Here is an 18,174-nt window from a genome sequence, read left to right as displayed (position 1 = left end):
ACGCCTCTAGCACTGCGATGCAGTGCCTTAGGCCACCGCGCCACTCGGGAGAAAGACACCATTGTTTCCCAATAGACCAACACAAATCAGTGAGCTAGGTTTACTAGGTACAGTCTATTGTTATTAAACAGATATTGTTCTGCTTAAAATCGTCTGAACAATATAGGCATATCTATAGTGAACCCTCCTCAATAGGCCTACTTCTTTACTGTAGAACAGTCTATGTTGGCTGTGGCCACTAGGTGGCAGTCTACAGCAGGGTTTTTCCCCTCTCCCATGCAGAGTATCCTCATGCTGCACTAGAGGTTGATCGTTCATCCTGGCTGCTGTAGTTCACTTTGGGAACAATCAGCACGCTTCTAATACTGGGTATGTTTAGCGGTGTTTTCTGAAAGCAAAATGAATCGAAATGTGGATCTGTATAATGTTCGGTAGGTCTATTCAGGTGCAGTATGCTTGAAAGGTAACTTGATCAGGTAAGTTAAAGGTGTGTAGTCTATTAATACAAGCTATATATGCGCTACACTGTACTACACGGTATATTATATTGTATTGTGTAGCTCAAAACGGCTTAGACTCGTGTTTGTTTTTAAAATAGCAAAAGTAAAAAAAATCTTGAAACTTATCCCTACAGTTTCGTTTATCTTTCTGTTTGAATTTAAAAAAAATAATAATTGCACACCGTTTATTGTATATGAGGCAATGCATCCCAGTGCATTCAGTCTCTGCAAATGTGGCAAAACGAACAATTATTTTCTCTAATTTAAAAAAAAGGAGAAAAAATAAGGACCTGTAGCTTTAAGAAAGAGGTGTGTTGTACAGGGATGACGCAGGAATAATAATGAAAAGATGCTTCAAAATTCCTCCCCCTCCAGCCAGCGTGTGTGGTAGCTGTCTGGGCAGTTACCGTATTTAAACAAGAGGAATGACCAGAGAAACAGGAGAATTAGTTAGCAAAACAGAGGGGATTCTTCCATCAGTTGAGGAGGTTGCAGGAGACTCTCTGTGCAGGATCATACACTTCATACATTTAGAATTTTTATTTCATTCATTCAAAGAAAAAGGTTATTTAATTTAGATTATTTATTTTGGAAGACTCCACATTGGAATTTGCAATTTACCTGTGTACTCGGAAGTCTGCGGCTCCGGGGACGCAGTTGACTTGGAGAGAGATATACATTTATTAATGATTATAGACAAAGCATAACTTTTAAAGTTGCATCATGCCATGTTACATTTCAGTGTGTTTGTACATTTGGCTGGGGTTGTTACCTGGTCGGACAAGTGCAACAGTGATTGAGGACATCGAAGTATTGGTGATGTTGCCAAAAAACAACTCTTATATTTTCTCAATAGCAAGAGTGGCCCCGGCAATAGAGTATGCAAAACAGAGGTTGAAAATCGGAGGCGGTGTGTATTCCGGACTTAATTTCAATTTACGCTATGCGGATTCTAACTGTGGCAATGATGCGCTCTTCTCCCTGGTGGACCGCTCCTGCGAGAAGAAGCCGGACTTGGTTCTCGGTCCGGTGTGTGAATACGCTGCGGCGCCGGTTGTAAGGATGGCTTCTCACTGGAACATCCCGGTAATATCGACAGGTGCTCTTGCCAGCGGTTTTAGTGACAAGGAGAAAGAATATTCTCACCTGACCCGAATCTCCCCGTCTTACCTAAAAATGGCAGAAACATTCTCGGCGATGTTCCATCACTTCAACTGGAAAGACGCGCTGCTGATCTTCGATGACGACAAAGAGGAGAGAAATTGTTACTTCACTTTGGAAGGGGTGCACCTCAAACTCATGGAGCAATATCATACAGTCCACATAGCGATCAACACTAAAGAAGAGGGCCTGAACGCAGATGACATCATCAACTACATCTACGAGAGTGAAGGTAGGCTACTTGTACTGAGAAAAGTCTCTACACTGTCCCATTGTATAGCGTAAATGTCAGAAATGTTTAACTGTAGCCCCATCTACTAATACTGCCACTCAATATACTTATTGCACTTAAAATGTTCGCGTTCGTGTGCTTTATTGAAGAAAGTATTCACACCCCTTGACTTCTTCCACATGTTGTTGTGTCACCGCCTGAATATAACGTTTATGAAAATTAGATGTTGTGTCACTGGCCTACACACAATACCCCATTAGGTCAAGTTTTACAAATTAATAAAAAATGAAAAGCTGAAATGTCTTGAGTCAGTAAGTATTCAACCTCTTTGTTATGGTAAGGAGCATAAATAAATTCAGGAGTAAAAATGTGCTTAACAAGTCACATAATAAGTTGCATGGACTCACTCCGTGTTCAATAATAGTGTTTAACATGTTTTTTTAATGACTACCTGATCTTTGTACCCCACACACATACAATAATCTGTAAGACCCCTCAGTCAAGCGGTGAATTCCAAACACAGATTTAACCACAAAGATCAGGGAGGTTTTCCAATGACTTCACAAAGAAGGGCAACTATTGGTAGAGGAGCAAAAAAAATAAACAAAAGCAGACATTGAATATCCCTTTGAGCATGGTGAAGTTATTAATTACACTTTGGATGGTGTATCAATACACTCAGTCACTACAAAGATACAGGCGTTCTTCCTAACTCAGTTGCCGGGATTTCACCATGAGGCCAATGGTGACTTTAAAACAGTTACAGAGTTTAATGGCTGTGATTGTAGAAAACTGAGGATGGATCAACAACATTGTAGTTACTCCACAATACTAACCTAAATGACAGAGTGGAAAGAAGGAAGCCTGTACAGAATACAAATATTCCAAAACATGCATCCTGTTTGCAATAAGGCACAAAAGTATAACTGGGAAAAGATTTGGCAAAGAAATTTACTTTATGTCCTGAATACAAAGCATTATGTTTGGTGCAAATCCAACACAACACATCACTGAGTACCACTCTTCATATTTTCAAGCGTGGTGGTGGCTGCATCATGTTATGGGTATGCTTGTCATCGGAAATAACAAGGGAGTATTTTGGGATAAAAATAAACTGAATAGAGCTAAGATAGTGGGAGACAAATCCACCTTTCAGCTGGATAATAACCTACAACACAAGGACAAATATACAATGGAGTTGCTTACCGAGACAACATTGAACGTTCCTGTGTGGCCTAGTTACAGTTTTGACTTAAATTGACGTGAAAATCTATGGCAAGACTTGAAAATGGCTGTAGAGCAATGATCAACATCCAACTTGACAAAGCTTGAAGATTTTTTTTGAAAATAATAATGTCCAAATATTGTACAATCCAGGTGTGTAAAACTCTTAGAGACTTACCCAGAAAGACTCACAGCTGTAATCACTGCCAAAGGTGCTTCTACAAAATATTGACTAAGGGGTGTGAATCATTTTGTAAAGGAAATATTTCTGTATGTCATTTTCAATAGATTTACAAAAAAAATCTAAAAACATGTTTTCACTTTGTCATTATGGGGTATTGTGTGAGAGAAAACGATGGGTCAATTAAGGATGTAACACGACAAAATGTGGAATAATTCAACGGGTATGAAGACTTTCTGAAGGTTCTGAATGGCTTTTCTGCTACCCAATGTCCAATATGTGAGGAAGTTATTCAGAATATGGGAGGAAATATGCCAAATATTTACAGCTATGTGAAGAATACATTATCTCCAAGATGTTAAATCTAACATAAATGAAAGTGTTTGTGGAATTTACTTCTTGCTTACTTCAAAAGCACATCATGCTGTAGACTGCTGGGCCGACTGCACTGGGCTGACTGTTCTATTTACAATAGGCTACAGTACTGGGCCTACTCAAACCCATGATGGTTCCATTCTTGCTATTATTGAATTACTTCATGATTTAGTTTCCTTCCCAGTACTGTGTGGAGAGTGGCCTTTGTCTTAGGACATTGGTGCTGTGATATGAGGAGAGTGTAATCTCCCTCCCTCCCTACCCCTCACAGAGGGGTGAGATGGGTCTTCCCTCTTTTCAGATGGCTGTTCCCCCTTCTCTCCCTCCCTCCCTCCTGCTCTGTGTGTTGTCACAGAGGGGTGAGATGGGTCTTCCCTCTTTTCAGATGGCTGTTCCCCCCTCTCTCCCTCCCTCCCTCCTGCTCTGTGTGTTGTCACAGAGGGGTGAGATGGGTCTTCCCTCTTTTCAGATGGCTCTCCCTCCCTTTAAAGCTGGAACACTTCATGCGCCTAACTTAACGCCCCCCCCCCCCCCCCCCCACACCCACACACACATACATACATACAGTTGAAGTCGGAAGTTACATACACTTAGGTTGGAGTCATTAAAACTCATTTTTCAACCACTTCACAAATTTCTTGTTAACAAACTATAGTTTTGGCAAGTCGGTTAGGACATCTACTTTGTGCATGACACAAGTCATTTTTCCAACAATTGTTTACAGACAGATTATTTCACTTATAATTCACTGTATCACAATTCCAGTGGGTCAGAAGTTTACATACACTAAGTTGACTGTGCCTTTTAAACAGCTTGGAAAATTCCAGAAAATGATATCATGGCTTTAGAAGCATCTGATAGGCTAATTGTCATAATTTGAGTCAATTGGAGGTGTACCTGTGGATGTATTTCAAGGCCTACCTTCAAACTCAGTGCCTCTTTGCTTGACATCATGGGAAAATCAAAAGAAATCAACCAAGACCTCAGAAAGAAATTGTAGACCTCCACAAGTCTGGTTCATCCTTGGGAGCAATTTCCAAACACCTGAAAGTACCACGTTCATCTGTACAAACAATACTACGCAAGTATAAACACCATGGGACCACGCAGCCGTCATACCACTCAGGAAGGAGACACGTTCTGTCTCCTAGTGATGAATGTACTTTGGTGCGAAAAGTGCAAATCAATCCCAGAACAACAGCAAAGGACCTTGTGAAGATGCTGGAGGAAACAGGTACAAAAGTATCTATATCCACAGTAAAACGAGTCCTATATCGACATAACCTGAAAGGCCGCTCAGCAACGAAGAAGCCACTGCTCCAAAACTGCCAATAAAAAGCCAGACTACGGTTTGCAACTGCACATGGTGACAAAGATTGTACTTTTTGGAGAAATGTTCTCTGGTCTGATGAAACAAAAATAGAAATGTTTGGCCATAATATTTGGCGGAAAAATTTGGGATGCTTGCAAGCTGAAGAACACCATCCCAACCATGAAGCACGGGAGTGGCAGCATCATGTTGTGGGGATGCTTTTCGGCAGGAGGGACTGGTGCACTTCACAAAACAGATGGCATCACGAGGATGGAAAATTATGTGGATATATTGAAGCAACATCTCAAGACATCAGTCAGGAAGTTGAAGCTTGGTTGCAAATGGGTCTTCCGAATGGACAATGACCCCAAGCACACTTCCAAAGTTGTGGCAAAATGGCTTAAGGACAACAAAGTCAAGGTATTGGAGTGGCCACCACAAAGCTCTGACCTCAATCCTATAGAACATCTGTGGGCAGAACTGAAAATGCGTGTGCGAGCAAGGAGGCCTTTAAACTTGACTCAGTTACACCAGCTCTGTCAGGAGGAATGGGCCAAAATTCACAGTTCAAAAGTGCTAAACAAATAGTTATATTGACTACGTCCGTCCTAGCTCTCTAATGTCTTAATCGAAATTACGGATTGCCTCTTATCCGCTTGTCGTCCCGTTATGCCATAGTTTGTACATCTCAATTGTCATTAGAAACCACATTTGTTTAAGCAAGTCAGCCATATCAGCCATGTTTTTTTTTAAAGGCAGCAAATGAGGCTGAATGAACAGTTTCCCTGCCAGACAAGGCTCTGCTGATAGCCATGAGTAGCAGTGGTAAGATGTTGGGACAGCTTTATGTAGTCCCTAACAGTTTGTGGGCACCGATTGTCACCGTTATAGTGCAATTAATGTGTTGTGTTGTGGCTTTGTTGGCATTATTTTCTTTTGCCCCACCAATATTTACATACTAGAATTTCCACTGAAGCTAACAGTCTGCACTTTAACCTCATAGTCATTGTATAATTTTAAATCCAAAGTGCTTGTGTATGAGCCAAAACAACAAAACGTGTTCCAATACTGTTGGAGCTGTACACACAAACATTCTATTTCTCTGCTGCCAATCCCATTATGCTGTGGTGAAACTCTCCCCCGTCACTCTTCGCCAAAGACAACACCTGCCCTCCTGTGCCCCTTGCCCGCCTGCCTGCTCCGCTCTCTCCCAATGGCAGCTCCCCTCAGGTCCGTCGGTGGCTGTGCCCACTGTTTCCTTTGGAACAGCCCAGGTGTCAAAATATCTGCCTGCTGTCAAAACGATCCATTGTCTCTCCGCTACAGAGCTCTGGGAGATGGCCAGCCATTCCACCATCCTCTGTTCTGAAAAATAATCCCTATTCAGTCAGACCTCATTTCTTTGGCTCTGGGCAGAGGGATGGGTAGAAGGGTGGAGAGCTGGGTAGATAGGTGGATAGCTGGATGGTTGGACGGGCGGACGGTTCTATGTTGTCTTATCAGGGCTGTCCCGACAAAAAATAATAATCTTGGTCGAACCAAGAGTCGTCTTTAACATTTTTAAATGTGTATTTTTCCATATATAGACACATCCTATGTGTTTTAATCAAATATACCGTTCAAAAGTTTAGGGTTACTTAGAAATGTCCTTGTTTTTGAAAGAAAAGCAAATTTTTTGTCCATTTAAAATAACATCAAATTGATCAGAAATACAGTGTAGATATTGTTAATGTTTTAAATGACTATTGTAGCTAGAAACGGATGATACATTTTTTGGGGGGGAATATCTGCATAGGCGTACAGAGGCCCATTATCAGCAACCATCACTCCTGTGTTCCGATGGCACGTTGTGTTAGCTAATATAAGTTTATCATTTTAAAAGGCTAACTGATCATTTAGAAAACCCTTTTGCAATTATGTTAGCACAGTTAAAAACTGTTGTTCTGATTTAAAGAAGCAATAAAACTGTCCTTCTTTAGACTAGTTGAGTATCTGGAGCATCAGCATTTGTGGGTTCGATTACAGGCTCAAAATGACCAGAAACAAAGCCCTTTCTTCTGAAACTCGTCAGTCTATTCTTGTTCTGAGAAATGAAGGCTATTCCATGCGAGAAATTGCCAAGAAACTGAAGATCTCGTACAACGCTGTGTACTACTCCCTTGACAGAACAGCTCAAACTGGCTCTAACCAGAATAGAAAGAGGTGTGGGAGGCCCCGGTGGATAACTAAGCAAGAGGACAAGTACATCAGAGTGTCTTTGCCTTGATGACAGCTTTGCACATTCTTGACATTCTCACAACCAGCTTCATGAGGTAGTCACCTGGAATGCATTTCAATTAACAGGTGTGCCTTGTTAAAAGTTAATTTGTGGAATTTCTTTCCTTCTTGATGCGTTTGAGCCAATCAGTTGTGTTGTTACAAGGTAGGGGTGGTATACAGAATATAGCCCTATTTGGTAAAAGACCAAGTCCGTATTATGGCAAGAACAGCTCAAATAAGCAAAGAGAAACGACAGTCCATCATTACTTTAAGACATGAAAGTCAGTCAATAGGGAACATTTCAAGAACTCTGAAAGTTTCTTCAAGTGCAGTCGCAAAAACCATCAGGCGCTAGGATGAAACTGGCTCTCATGAGGACCGCCACAGGAAAGGAAGACCCAGAGTTACCTCTGCTGCAGAGGATACGTTCATTAGAGTTACCAGCCTCAGAAAGTGCAGCCCAAATAAAAGATTCACAGAGTTCAAGTAACAGACACATTTCAACATCAACTGTTCAGTGGAGACTGCGTGAATCAGGCCTTCATGGTCGGATTCATGGTCGGATTTCTGCAAAGAAACCACTACTAAAGGACACCAATAAGAAGAGACTTGCTTGGGCCAAGAAACATGAGCAATGGACATTAGACTGGTGGAAGTCTGCCCTTTGATCTGATGAGTCCAAATGTGAGATTTTTGGTTCCAACCGCCGTGTCTTTGTGAGACGCGGTGTGGGTGAACGGATGATCTCCGCATTTGTATTTCCCACCGTAAAGCATGGAGGACGAGGTGTTATGGTGTGGGAGTGCTTTCTGGTGACACTGTCTGTGATGTATTTCGATTTCAAGGCACACTTAACCAGCATGGCTACCACAGCATTCTGCAGCGATGCGCCATCCCATCTGGTTGGCGCTTCGTGGGACTATCATTCATTTTTCAACAGGACAATGACCCAAAACACACCTCCAGGCTGTGTAAGGGACATTCGACCAAGAAAGAGAGTGATGGAGTGCTGCATCAGATGACCTGGCCTCCACAATCACTTGATCTCAATCCAAGTTATATGGTTTGGGATGAGTTGGACCGCAGAGTGAAGGAAAAGCAGCCAAGAAGTGCTCAGCATATGTGGGAACTCCTTCAAGACAATTGGAAAAGCATTCCAGGTGAAGCTCGTTGAGAGAATGCCAAGAGTGTGCAAAGCTGTCATCAAGGCAAAGGGTGGCTATTTGAAGAGTCTCAAATGTAAAATATTTGGATTTGTTTAACACTTTTTTTGGTTACTATATGATTCCATATGTGTTATTTCATAGTTTTAATGTCTTCAATATTATTCAACAATGTAGAAAATAGTTAAAATAAGAAAACCCTTGAATGAGTAGGGGTTCTAAAACTCTTGACTGGTAGTGTACAGCTGGCACTATCAAGTCTGTAGTCTGACGAGGATATACAGCTGGTACTATCAAGTCTGTAGTCTGTAGTCTGACTAGGATATACAGCTGGTACTATCAAGTCTGTAGTCTGACTAGGATATACAGCTGGTACTATCAAGTCTGTAGTCTGACTAGGATATACAGCTGGTACTATCAAGTCTGTAGTCTGACTAGGATATACAGCTGGTACTATCAAGTCTGTAGTCTGACTAGGATATACAGCTGGCATTATCAAGCCTGTAGTCTGACTAGGATATACAGCTGGAATTATCAAGCCTGTAGTCTGACTAGGATATACAGCTGGCATTATCAAGCCTGTAGTCTGACTAGGATATACAGCTGTGACTAGGATATACAGCTGGTACTATCAAGTCTGTAGTCTGACTAGGATATACAGCTGGCATTATCAAGTCTGTAGTCTGTAGTCTGACTAGGATATACAGCTGGCATTATCAAGTCTGTAGTCTGACTAGGATATACAGCTGGTACTATCAAGTCTGTAGCCTGACTAGGATATACAGCTGGCACTATCAAGTCTATAGTCTGACTAGGATATACAGCTGGCATTATCAAGCCTGTAGTCTGACTAGGATATACAGCTGGCACTATCAAGTCTGTAGTCTGTAGTCTGACTAGGATATACAGCTGGCACTATCAAGTCTGTAGTCTGACTAGGATATACAGCTGGCATTATCAAGCCTGTAGTCTGTAGCCTGACTAGGATATACAGCTGGAATTATCAAGCCTGTAGTCTGACTAGGATATACAGCTGGCATTATCAAGTCTGTAGTCTGTAGCCTGACTAGGATATACAGCTGGCACTATCAAGTCTGTAGTATGACTAGGATATACAGCTGGCATTATCAAGTCTGTAGTCTGTAGCCTGACTAGGATATACAGCTGGAATTATCAAGCCTGTAGTCTGACTAGGATATACAGCTGGCATTATCAAGTCTGTAGTCTGTAGCCTGACTAGGATATACAGCTGGTACTATCAAGTCTGTAGTCTGACTAGGATATACAGCTGGCACTATCAAGTCTATAGTCTGACTAGGATATACAGCTGGCACTATCAAGCCTGTAGTCTGACTAGGATATACAGCTGGCACTATCAAGCCTGTAGTCTGTAGTCTGACTATGATATACAGCTGGCACTATCAAGCCTGTAGTCTGTAGTCTGACTAGGATATACAGCTGGTACTATCAAGCCTGTAGTCTGTAGTCTGACTAGGATATACAGCTGGCATTATCAAGTCTGTAGTCTGACTAGGATATACAGCTGGCATTATCAAGCCTGTAGTCTGACTAGGATATACAGCTGGCATTATCAAGTCTGTAGTCTGACTAGGATATACAGCTGGCATTATCAAGTCTGTAGTCTGACTAGGATATACAGCTGGCACTATCAAGTCTGTAGTCTGACTAGGATATACAGCTGGCACTATCAAGCCTGTAGTCTGACTAGGATATACAGCTGGCACTATCAAGTCTGTAGTCTGACTAGGATATACAGCTGGCACTATCAAGCCTGTAGTCTGACTAGGATATACAGCTGGTACTATCAAGTCTGTAGTCTGACTAGGATATACAGCTGGTACTATCAAGTCTGTAGTCTGACTAGGATATACAGCTGGCACTATCAAGTCTGTAGTCTGACTAGGATATACAGCTGGCACTATCAAGCCTGTAGTCTGACTAGGATATACAGCTGGTACTATCAAGCCTGTAGTCTGACAAGGATATACAGCTGGCACTATCAAGCCTGTAGTCTGTAGTCTGACTAGGATATACAGCTGGCACTATCAAGTCTGTAGTCTGTAGTCTGACTAGGATATACAGCTGGCATTATCAAGTCTGTAGTCTGACTAGGATATACAGCTGGTACTATCAAGCCTGTAGTCTGACAAGGATATACAGCTGGCACTATCAAGCCTGTAGTCTGTAGTCTGACTAGGATATACAGCTGGCACTATCAAGTCTGTAGTCTGTAGTCTGACTAGGATATACAGCTGGCATTATCAAGCCTGTAGTCTGACTAGGATATACAGCTGGCATTATCAAGCCTGTAGTCTGACTAGGATATACAGCTGGCACTATCAAGCCTGTAGTCTGTAGCCTGACTAGGATATACAGCTGGCATTATCAAGCCTGTAGCCTGACTAGGATATACAGCTGGCATTATCAAGTCTGTAGTCTGTAGTCTGACTAGGATATACAGCTGGCATTATCAAGTCTGTAGTCTGTAGTCTGACTAGGATATACAGCTGGCACTATCAAGTCTGTAGTCTGACTAGGATATACAGCTGGCATTATCAAGTCTGTAGTCTGTAGTCTGACTAGGATATACAGCTGGCATTATCAAGTCTGTAGTCTGTAGTCTGACTAGGATATACAGCTGGCACTATCAAGTCTGTAGTCTGACTAGGATATACAGCTGGCACTATCAAGTCTGTAGTCTGACTAGGATATACAGCTGGTACTATCAAGTCTGTAGTCTGTAGCCTGACTAGGATATACAGCTGGCATTATCAAGCCTGTAGCCTGACTAGGATATACAGCTGGCATTATCAAGTCTGTAGTCTGACTAGGATATACAGCTGGCATTATCAAGTCTGTAGTCTGTAGTCTGACTAGGATATACAGCTGGCACTATCAAGCCTGTAGTCTGAAGACTAAGATGTACCCAACTAGTAGCCTCATTGAGTTTCCTAAATGGGAAGCCTGGGGAAGTTCATGGCAGAACAAATTGTTAAATAGCTGTAAAATAAATAATAATAATAATTATAAGGTACCCGTTGTAAATCCTTCACTCCTCGCAACACGTCAAACCAATCAAAAGCCTTTCTTTGGCGGAGCTCCAAAGTCGCTCACCAGATTAGTTTAGTATGTCTAACAGTGCGTGAGGATGGCCAGGAAGTTGGCCAAGAAGTTGGCCAGGAAGTCTCAGACCGAAAGCTCATCAGAATAGGTTGGTGTTGTAAGGTTCTGCTTTTCTTTTCTTAGTCAACCTTGTGCTCTTTTTCTTTGTGCTCTGGAACGTAGCCCTGTTTCTTTGTGTTCTTGAACGTAGCCCTGTTTCTTTGTGTTCTGGAACGTAGCCCTGTTTCTTTGTGTTCTGGAACGTAGCCCTGTTTCTTTGTGTTCTGGAACGTAGCCCTGTTTCTTTGTGTTCTGGAACGTAGCCCTGTTTCTTTGTGTTCTGGAATGTAGCCCTGTTTCTTTGTGTTCTGGAACGTAGCCCTGTTTCTTTGTGTTCTGGAACGTAGCCCTGTTTCTTTGTGTTCTGGAACGTAGCCCTGTTTCTTTGTGTTCTTGAACGTAGCCCTGTTTCTTTGTGTTCTGGAACGTAGCCCTGTTTCTTTGTGTTCTGGAACGTAGCCCTGTTTCTTTGTGTTCTTGAACGTAGCCTGAGGATTCAGTGCAGGTGTCCTCCCTGAGGATTCAGTGCAGGTGTCCTCCCTGAGGATTCAGTGCAGGTGTCCTCCCTGAGGATTCAGTGCAGGTGTCCTCCCTGAGGATTCAGTGCAGGTGTCCTCCCTGAGGATTCAGTACAGGTGTCCTCCGAGAGGATTCAGTACAGGTGTCCTCCGAGAGGATTCAGTACAGGTGTCCTCCGAGAGGATTCAGTACAGGTGTCCTCCGAGAGGATTCAGTGCAGGTGTCCTCCGAGAGGATTCAGTGCAGGTGTCCTCCGAGAGGATTCAGTGCAGGTGTCCTCCGAGAGGATTCAGTACAGGTGTCCTCCGAGAGGATTCAGTGCGGGTGTCCTCCCCGAGGATTCAGTGCGGGTGTCCTCCCCGAGGATTCAGTGCGGGTGTCCTCCCTGACGATTCAGTGCAGGTGTCCTCCCTGAGGATTCAGTGCAGGTGTCCTCCCTGACGATTCAGTGCAGGTGTCCTCCGAGAGGATTCAGTGCAGGTGTCCTCCGAGAGGATTCAGTGCAGGTGTCCTCCGAGAGGATTCAGTGCAGGTGTCCTCCGAGAGGATTCAGTGCAGGTGTATGCTGATGTTGTCTATAGAGCACCCTCCGTTTTTCCTCTGGGGTTTCTTCCATTTTCTGCAATGTAGCAAACTAGCATACGGAACTACCTGGCATGTGGGGTAGAGTTCTTTGAATGTAACATCCAATGAACATTTTGCCCCCAGCGGACACTTTCATTAGTCTGAGGATTAGATACAGGAGATAGATAGCTAGGCTGTAACACTGTCATTAGTCTGAGGGGCGGCAGCGTAGCCTAGTGGTTAGAGCATTGGACTGGTTGCAAGTTCGAATCTTTCCTCCTCTCATCCACTACTCCACTCTCTCCTCCGCTACTCCACTCTCTCCTCCTCCACTCCTTCTCTCCTCCTCCACTACTCCACTCTCTCCACTCCTCCTCTCCTCCACTCCTCCTCTCCTCCACTCCTTCTCTCCTCCTCCACTCCTTCTCTCCTCCTCCACTTCTCCACTCCTTCTCTCCCCCACTCCTTCTCTCCTCCTCCACTACTCCACTCTCTCCACTCCTCCTCTCCTCCACTCCTTCTCTCCTCCTCCACTCCTCTCCTCCTCCACTCCTTCTCTCCTCCTCCACTACTCCACTCTCTCCACTCCTTCTCTCCTCCTCCACTCCTTCTCTCCTCCTCCACTACTCCACTCCTCCACTCCTCCTCTCCTCCACTACTCCTTCTCTCCTCCTCCACTACTCCACTCCTCCACTCCTCCTCTCCTCCACTACTCCTCCACTCCTTCTCTCCTCCTCCACTACTCCACTCTCTCCTCCTCTCCTCCACTACTCCTCCACTCCTTCTCTCCTCCTCCACTCCTTCTCTCCTCCTCCACTACTCCACTCTCTCCACTCCTTCTCTCCTCCTCCACTCCTTCTCTCCTCCACTCCTTCTCTCCTCCTCCACTACTCCACTCCTCCACTCCTCCTCTCCTCCACTACTCCTCCACTCCTTCTCTCCTCCTCCACCACTCCACTCTCTCCTCCTCTCCTCCACTACTCCTCCACTCCTTCTCTCCTCCTCCACTACTCCACTCTCTCCACTCCTTCTCTCCTTCTCTCCTCCTCCACTCCTTCTCTCCTCCTCCACTCCTTCTCTCCTCCACTGCAGGCAGGCAGGCAGGCAGGCAGGCAGGCAGGCAGGCAGGCAGGCAGGGTTACAAGTTTGCACAACGTCGTTCCCCTATTTGCATAATGCACTCACACAACACCATGTTTATAATGAGCCAAGGAGACACATAAAAACGTCCTGTGAGCCACGATAAGTAGGGCCCGTGTGTAGCGCCCCTTCTCTGCATTCCTGAGCTCAGTGCTCCCTACCTAGAGAGGGGAGAACAGACAGACGGACACAGGCGGACACGCGCATGCAGACAGATGCACATGCAGACAGACGGACACGCGCATGCAGACAGACGGACACGCAGACAGACGGACACGCGCACGCAGACAGACGGACACGCAGACAGACGGACACGCGCACGCAGACAGACGGACACGCAGACAGACGGACACGCGCATGCAGACAGACGAACACGCGCATGCAGACAGACGGACACGCGCAGACAGACAGACGGACACGCGCACGCAGACAGACGGACACGCAGACAGACGGACACGCGCATGCAGACGGACACGCGCACGCAGACAGATGGACACGCGCACGCAGACAGACGGACACGCAGACAGACGGACACGCGCATGCAGACGGACACGCGCACGCAGACAGATGGACACGCGCATGCAGACAGACGGACACAGGCGGACAAAGACGGACACGCGCATACAGACAGACACAGTGCTGGAATTGTTGTCTCTGTCCCAGTAATGAAATGGTGCAGTAATACTGTCAGCAGGACTGAGGTGAAGTGTGTCCCCTCTCTGGACGCTAGCCCTCTGACCGGCCGGGCGCTACAGTGACAGAAGAGGGGGAATATTTCAGCAGACTCTGGGTGTGTTCCAAATGGCCCCCCGATTCCCTATTTAGTGCACTACTTTGACCCTTATCCTTTTATATGGGCCCTGTGGGCCCTGGTCAAAATAGTGCACTATGTAGGGGATAGGATGCTATTTGGGGCTCAACCCTATTAACCACGGCTGGTCAACACTGGGACACTCTCGAGTTATTTCCAAACTTTTTCCAAATGCCCACTTGGCCTCTCCTCGTTGTTTGTTTGTTTGCCTGTTTTGTTGGGTTTTATTTTTAACCTCGCTCCATAGTAACCAGACAGGTTTTCTGTTGATATTTGGGTAAGGACTAGGGCCGCCGAGCCCTTCTCTGACTGTCCCCTACTGTATCTTACTTATGTACTGTGACTATTGCACAGGTTTTCTGTTGATATTTGGGGAAGGACTAGGGCCGCCGAGCCCTTCTCTGACTGTCCCCTACTGTATCTTACTTATGTACTGTGACTATTGCACAGGTTTTCTGTTGATATTTGGGGAAGGACTAGGGCCGCCGAGCCCTTCTCTGACTGTCCCCTACTGTATCTTACTGATGTACTGTGACTATTGCACAGGTTTTCTGTTGATATTTGGGGAAGGACTAGGGCCGCCGAGCCCTTCTCTGACTGTCCCCTACTGTATCTTACTGATGTACTGTGACTATTGCACAGGTTTTCTGTTGATATTTGTTGGAGCTGGGACTACCTTCTCTACTGTACACTGCTATGAGCTGTTGTCCAAACGTGGCGTGTATTTCAACAAGATACAGTATCACAAATTCACTTCGGAATCAGCTGTTTCAAATTCACTTCGGAATCAGCTGTTTCAATTCACTTTAGAATCAGCTGTTTCAAATCACTTTAGAATCAGCTGTTTCAAATTCACTTTAGAATCAGCTGTTTCAAATTCACTTCGGAATCAGCTGTTTCAATTCACTTTAGAATCAGCTGTTTCAAATTCACTTTAGAATCAGCTGTTTCAATTCACTTTAGAATCAGCTGTTTCAAATTCACTTTAGAATCAGCTGTTTCAAATTCACTTTAGAATCAGCTGTTTCAATTCACTTTAGAATCAGCTGTTTCAAATCACTTTAGAATCAGCTGTTTCAAATTCACTTTAGAATCAGCTGTTTCAAATTCACTTTAGAATCAGCTGTTTCAAATTCACTTTAGAATCAGCTGTTTCAAATTCACTTTAGAATCAGCTGTTTCAAATTCACTTTAGAATCAGCTGTTTCAAATTCACTTTAGAATCAGCTGTTTCAAATTCACTTTAGAATCAGCTGTTTCAATTCACTTTAGAATCAGCTGTTTCAAATCACTTTAGAATCAGCTGTTTCAAATTCACTTTAGAATCAGCTGTTTCAAATTCACTTCGGAATCAGCTGTTTCAATTCACTTTAGAATCAGCTGTTTCAAATTCACTTTAGAATCAGCTGTTTCAATTCACTTTAGAATCAGCTGTTTCAAATTCACTTTAGAATCAGCTGTTTCAAATTCACTTTAGAATCAGCTGTTTCAATTCACTTTAGAATCAGCTGTTTCAATTCACTTTAGAATCAGCTGTTTCAAATCACTTTAGAATCAGCTGTTTCAAATTCACTTTAGAATCAGCTGTTTCAAATTCACTTCGGAATCAGCTGTTTCAATTCACTTTAGAATCAGCTGTTTCAAATTCACTTTAGAATCAGCTGTTTCAATTCACTTTAGAATCAGCTGTTTCAAATTCACTTTAGAATCAGCTGTTTCAAATTCACTTTAGAATCAGCTGTTTCAATTCACTTTAGAATCAGCTGTTTTTACAGTGGAGATAAATGTCTTTGGGTGACGTGGTTAACTTGACACATTGTTACCTCAACTCTGTGAAACCGACTGGAAATACTGATGTGTGAAACTGCAGCAGGGAGATAAAGACAATTGATGGCTACAACCATCACAGCTAGTAACAGTACTTAAAAGGAAATTATAACAAAACCAATCTATCATTATCGCATCAGTTCAGGCAATTTATCTCCATGTGGATTTCTGACCATTTTTGCCCAGCTCTACGCCAAACACAAACAGATCTGGGACCAGCCTAAGGACAGGTATCCCCTGGCTGTGATGTGTAGTGTTGCTATTAACAGATCTGGGACCAGCCTAAGGACAGGTATCCCCTGGCTGTGATGTGTAGTGTTGCTATTAACAGATCTGGGACCAGCCTAAGCACAGGTATCCCCTGGCTGTGATGTGTAGTGTTGCCATTAACAGATCTGGGACCAGCCTAAGGACAGGTATCCCCTGGCTGTGATGTGTAGTGTTGCCATTAACAGATCTGGGACCAGCCTAAGGACAGGTATCCCCTGGCTGTGATGTGTAGTGTTGCTATTAACAGATCTGGGACCAGCCTAAGGACAGGTATCCCCTGGCCGTGATGTGTAGTGTTGCTATTAACAGATCTGGGACCAGCCTAAGGACAGGTATCCCCTGGCTGTGATGTGTAGTGTTGCCATTAACAGATCTGGGACCAGCCTAAGGACAGGTATCCCCTGGCTGTGATGTGTAGTGTTGCCATTAACAGATCTGGGACCAGCCTAAGGACAGGTATCCCCTGGCTGTGATGTGTAGTGTTGATATTAACAGATCTGGGACCAGCCTAAGGACAGGTATCCCCTGGCTGTGATGTGTAGTGTTGATATTAACAGATCTGGGACCAGCCTAAGGACAGGTATCCCCTGGCTGTGATGTGTAGTGTTTCCATTAACAGATCTGGGACCAGCCTAAGGACAGGTATCCCCTGGCTGTGATGTGTAGTGTTTCCATTAATGGAATCTTAGTACTTGTAGGGACAATTGTCTGAAGCTACTGTGGGGCTACTTAGCCTGCGGTACGTCTCCAGGGAAGACTTGAATGAAGAGGATTTTTCCCCTCGTGATCGCCACCTAGAAGTAGGTAGGTCAACTATGTGGTTCCATCTACATGATCAGCACCTAATACTATTGCAACTGTGCAGGAGGCTCATGCCTCTAGCTGTGACATCGGTTTCTCTTCATCACCTCATTTTCCCGCTTGCTCAGCTTCTGATTGATTTTATTCGCTGTTGTCTGTGTCCAATAATGTTGGTACCCTGTTTTGTGTTGCTGCCATGTTGTTGTCATGTTGTGTTGCTACCATGCTGTGTTGCTATCATGTTGTTGTCATGTTGTGTTGCTACCATGCTGTGTTGTTGACATGTTGTGTTGCTACCATGTTTTGTGTTGCTGCCATGTTGTCATGTTGTGTTGCTGCCATGTTGTCATGTTGTGTTGCTACCATGCTGTGTTGTTATCATGTTGTTGTCATGTTGTGTTGCTATCATGCTGTGTTGTTATCATGTTGTTGTCATGTTGTGTTGCTATCATGCTGTGTTGTTATCATGTTGTTGTCATGTTGTGTTGCTACCATGCTGTGTTGTTATCATGCTGTTGTCATGTTGTGTTGCTACCATGCTGTGTTGTTATCATGTTGTTGTCATGTTGTGTTGCTACCATGCTGTGTTGTTGACATGTTGTGTTGCTACCATGTTTTGTGTTGCTGCCATGTTGTCATGTTGTGTTGCTAC

General features: G+C 44.1%; 1 protein-coding gene across 1 annotated transcript in view; it reads left to right on the top strand.

The window, feature by feature from the left end:
- Window positions 1–1,000: 1,000 nt before the first annotated feature.
- Window positions 1,001–18,174, top strand: part of LOC120053570 (atrial natriuretic peptide receptor 3-like) — an 83,310-nt gene continuing 66,136 nt past the window's right edge. Inside the window, exon 1 of the mRNA XM_039000703.1 lies at window positions 1,001–1,893. Within this exon, the coding sequence (XP_038856631.1) occupies window positions 1,224–1,893 (670 nt within the window). The 5' untranslated portion in view covers window positions 1,001–1,223. The remainder of the gene's footprint in view (window positions 1,894–18,174) is intronic.

Source organism: Salvelinus namaycush, chromosome 1 (assembly GCF_016432855.1).
Source record: "Salvelinus namaycush isolate Seneca chromosome 1, SaNama_1.0, whole genome shotgun sequence".
NCBI lineage: Eukaryota > Metazoa > Chordata > Actinopteri > Salmoniformes > Salmonidae > Salvelinus > Salvelinus namaycush.
The sequence above is the reverse complement of the archived record's forward strand: the minus strand, read 5'-3'. Positions and strand labels throughout refer to the sequence as shown.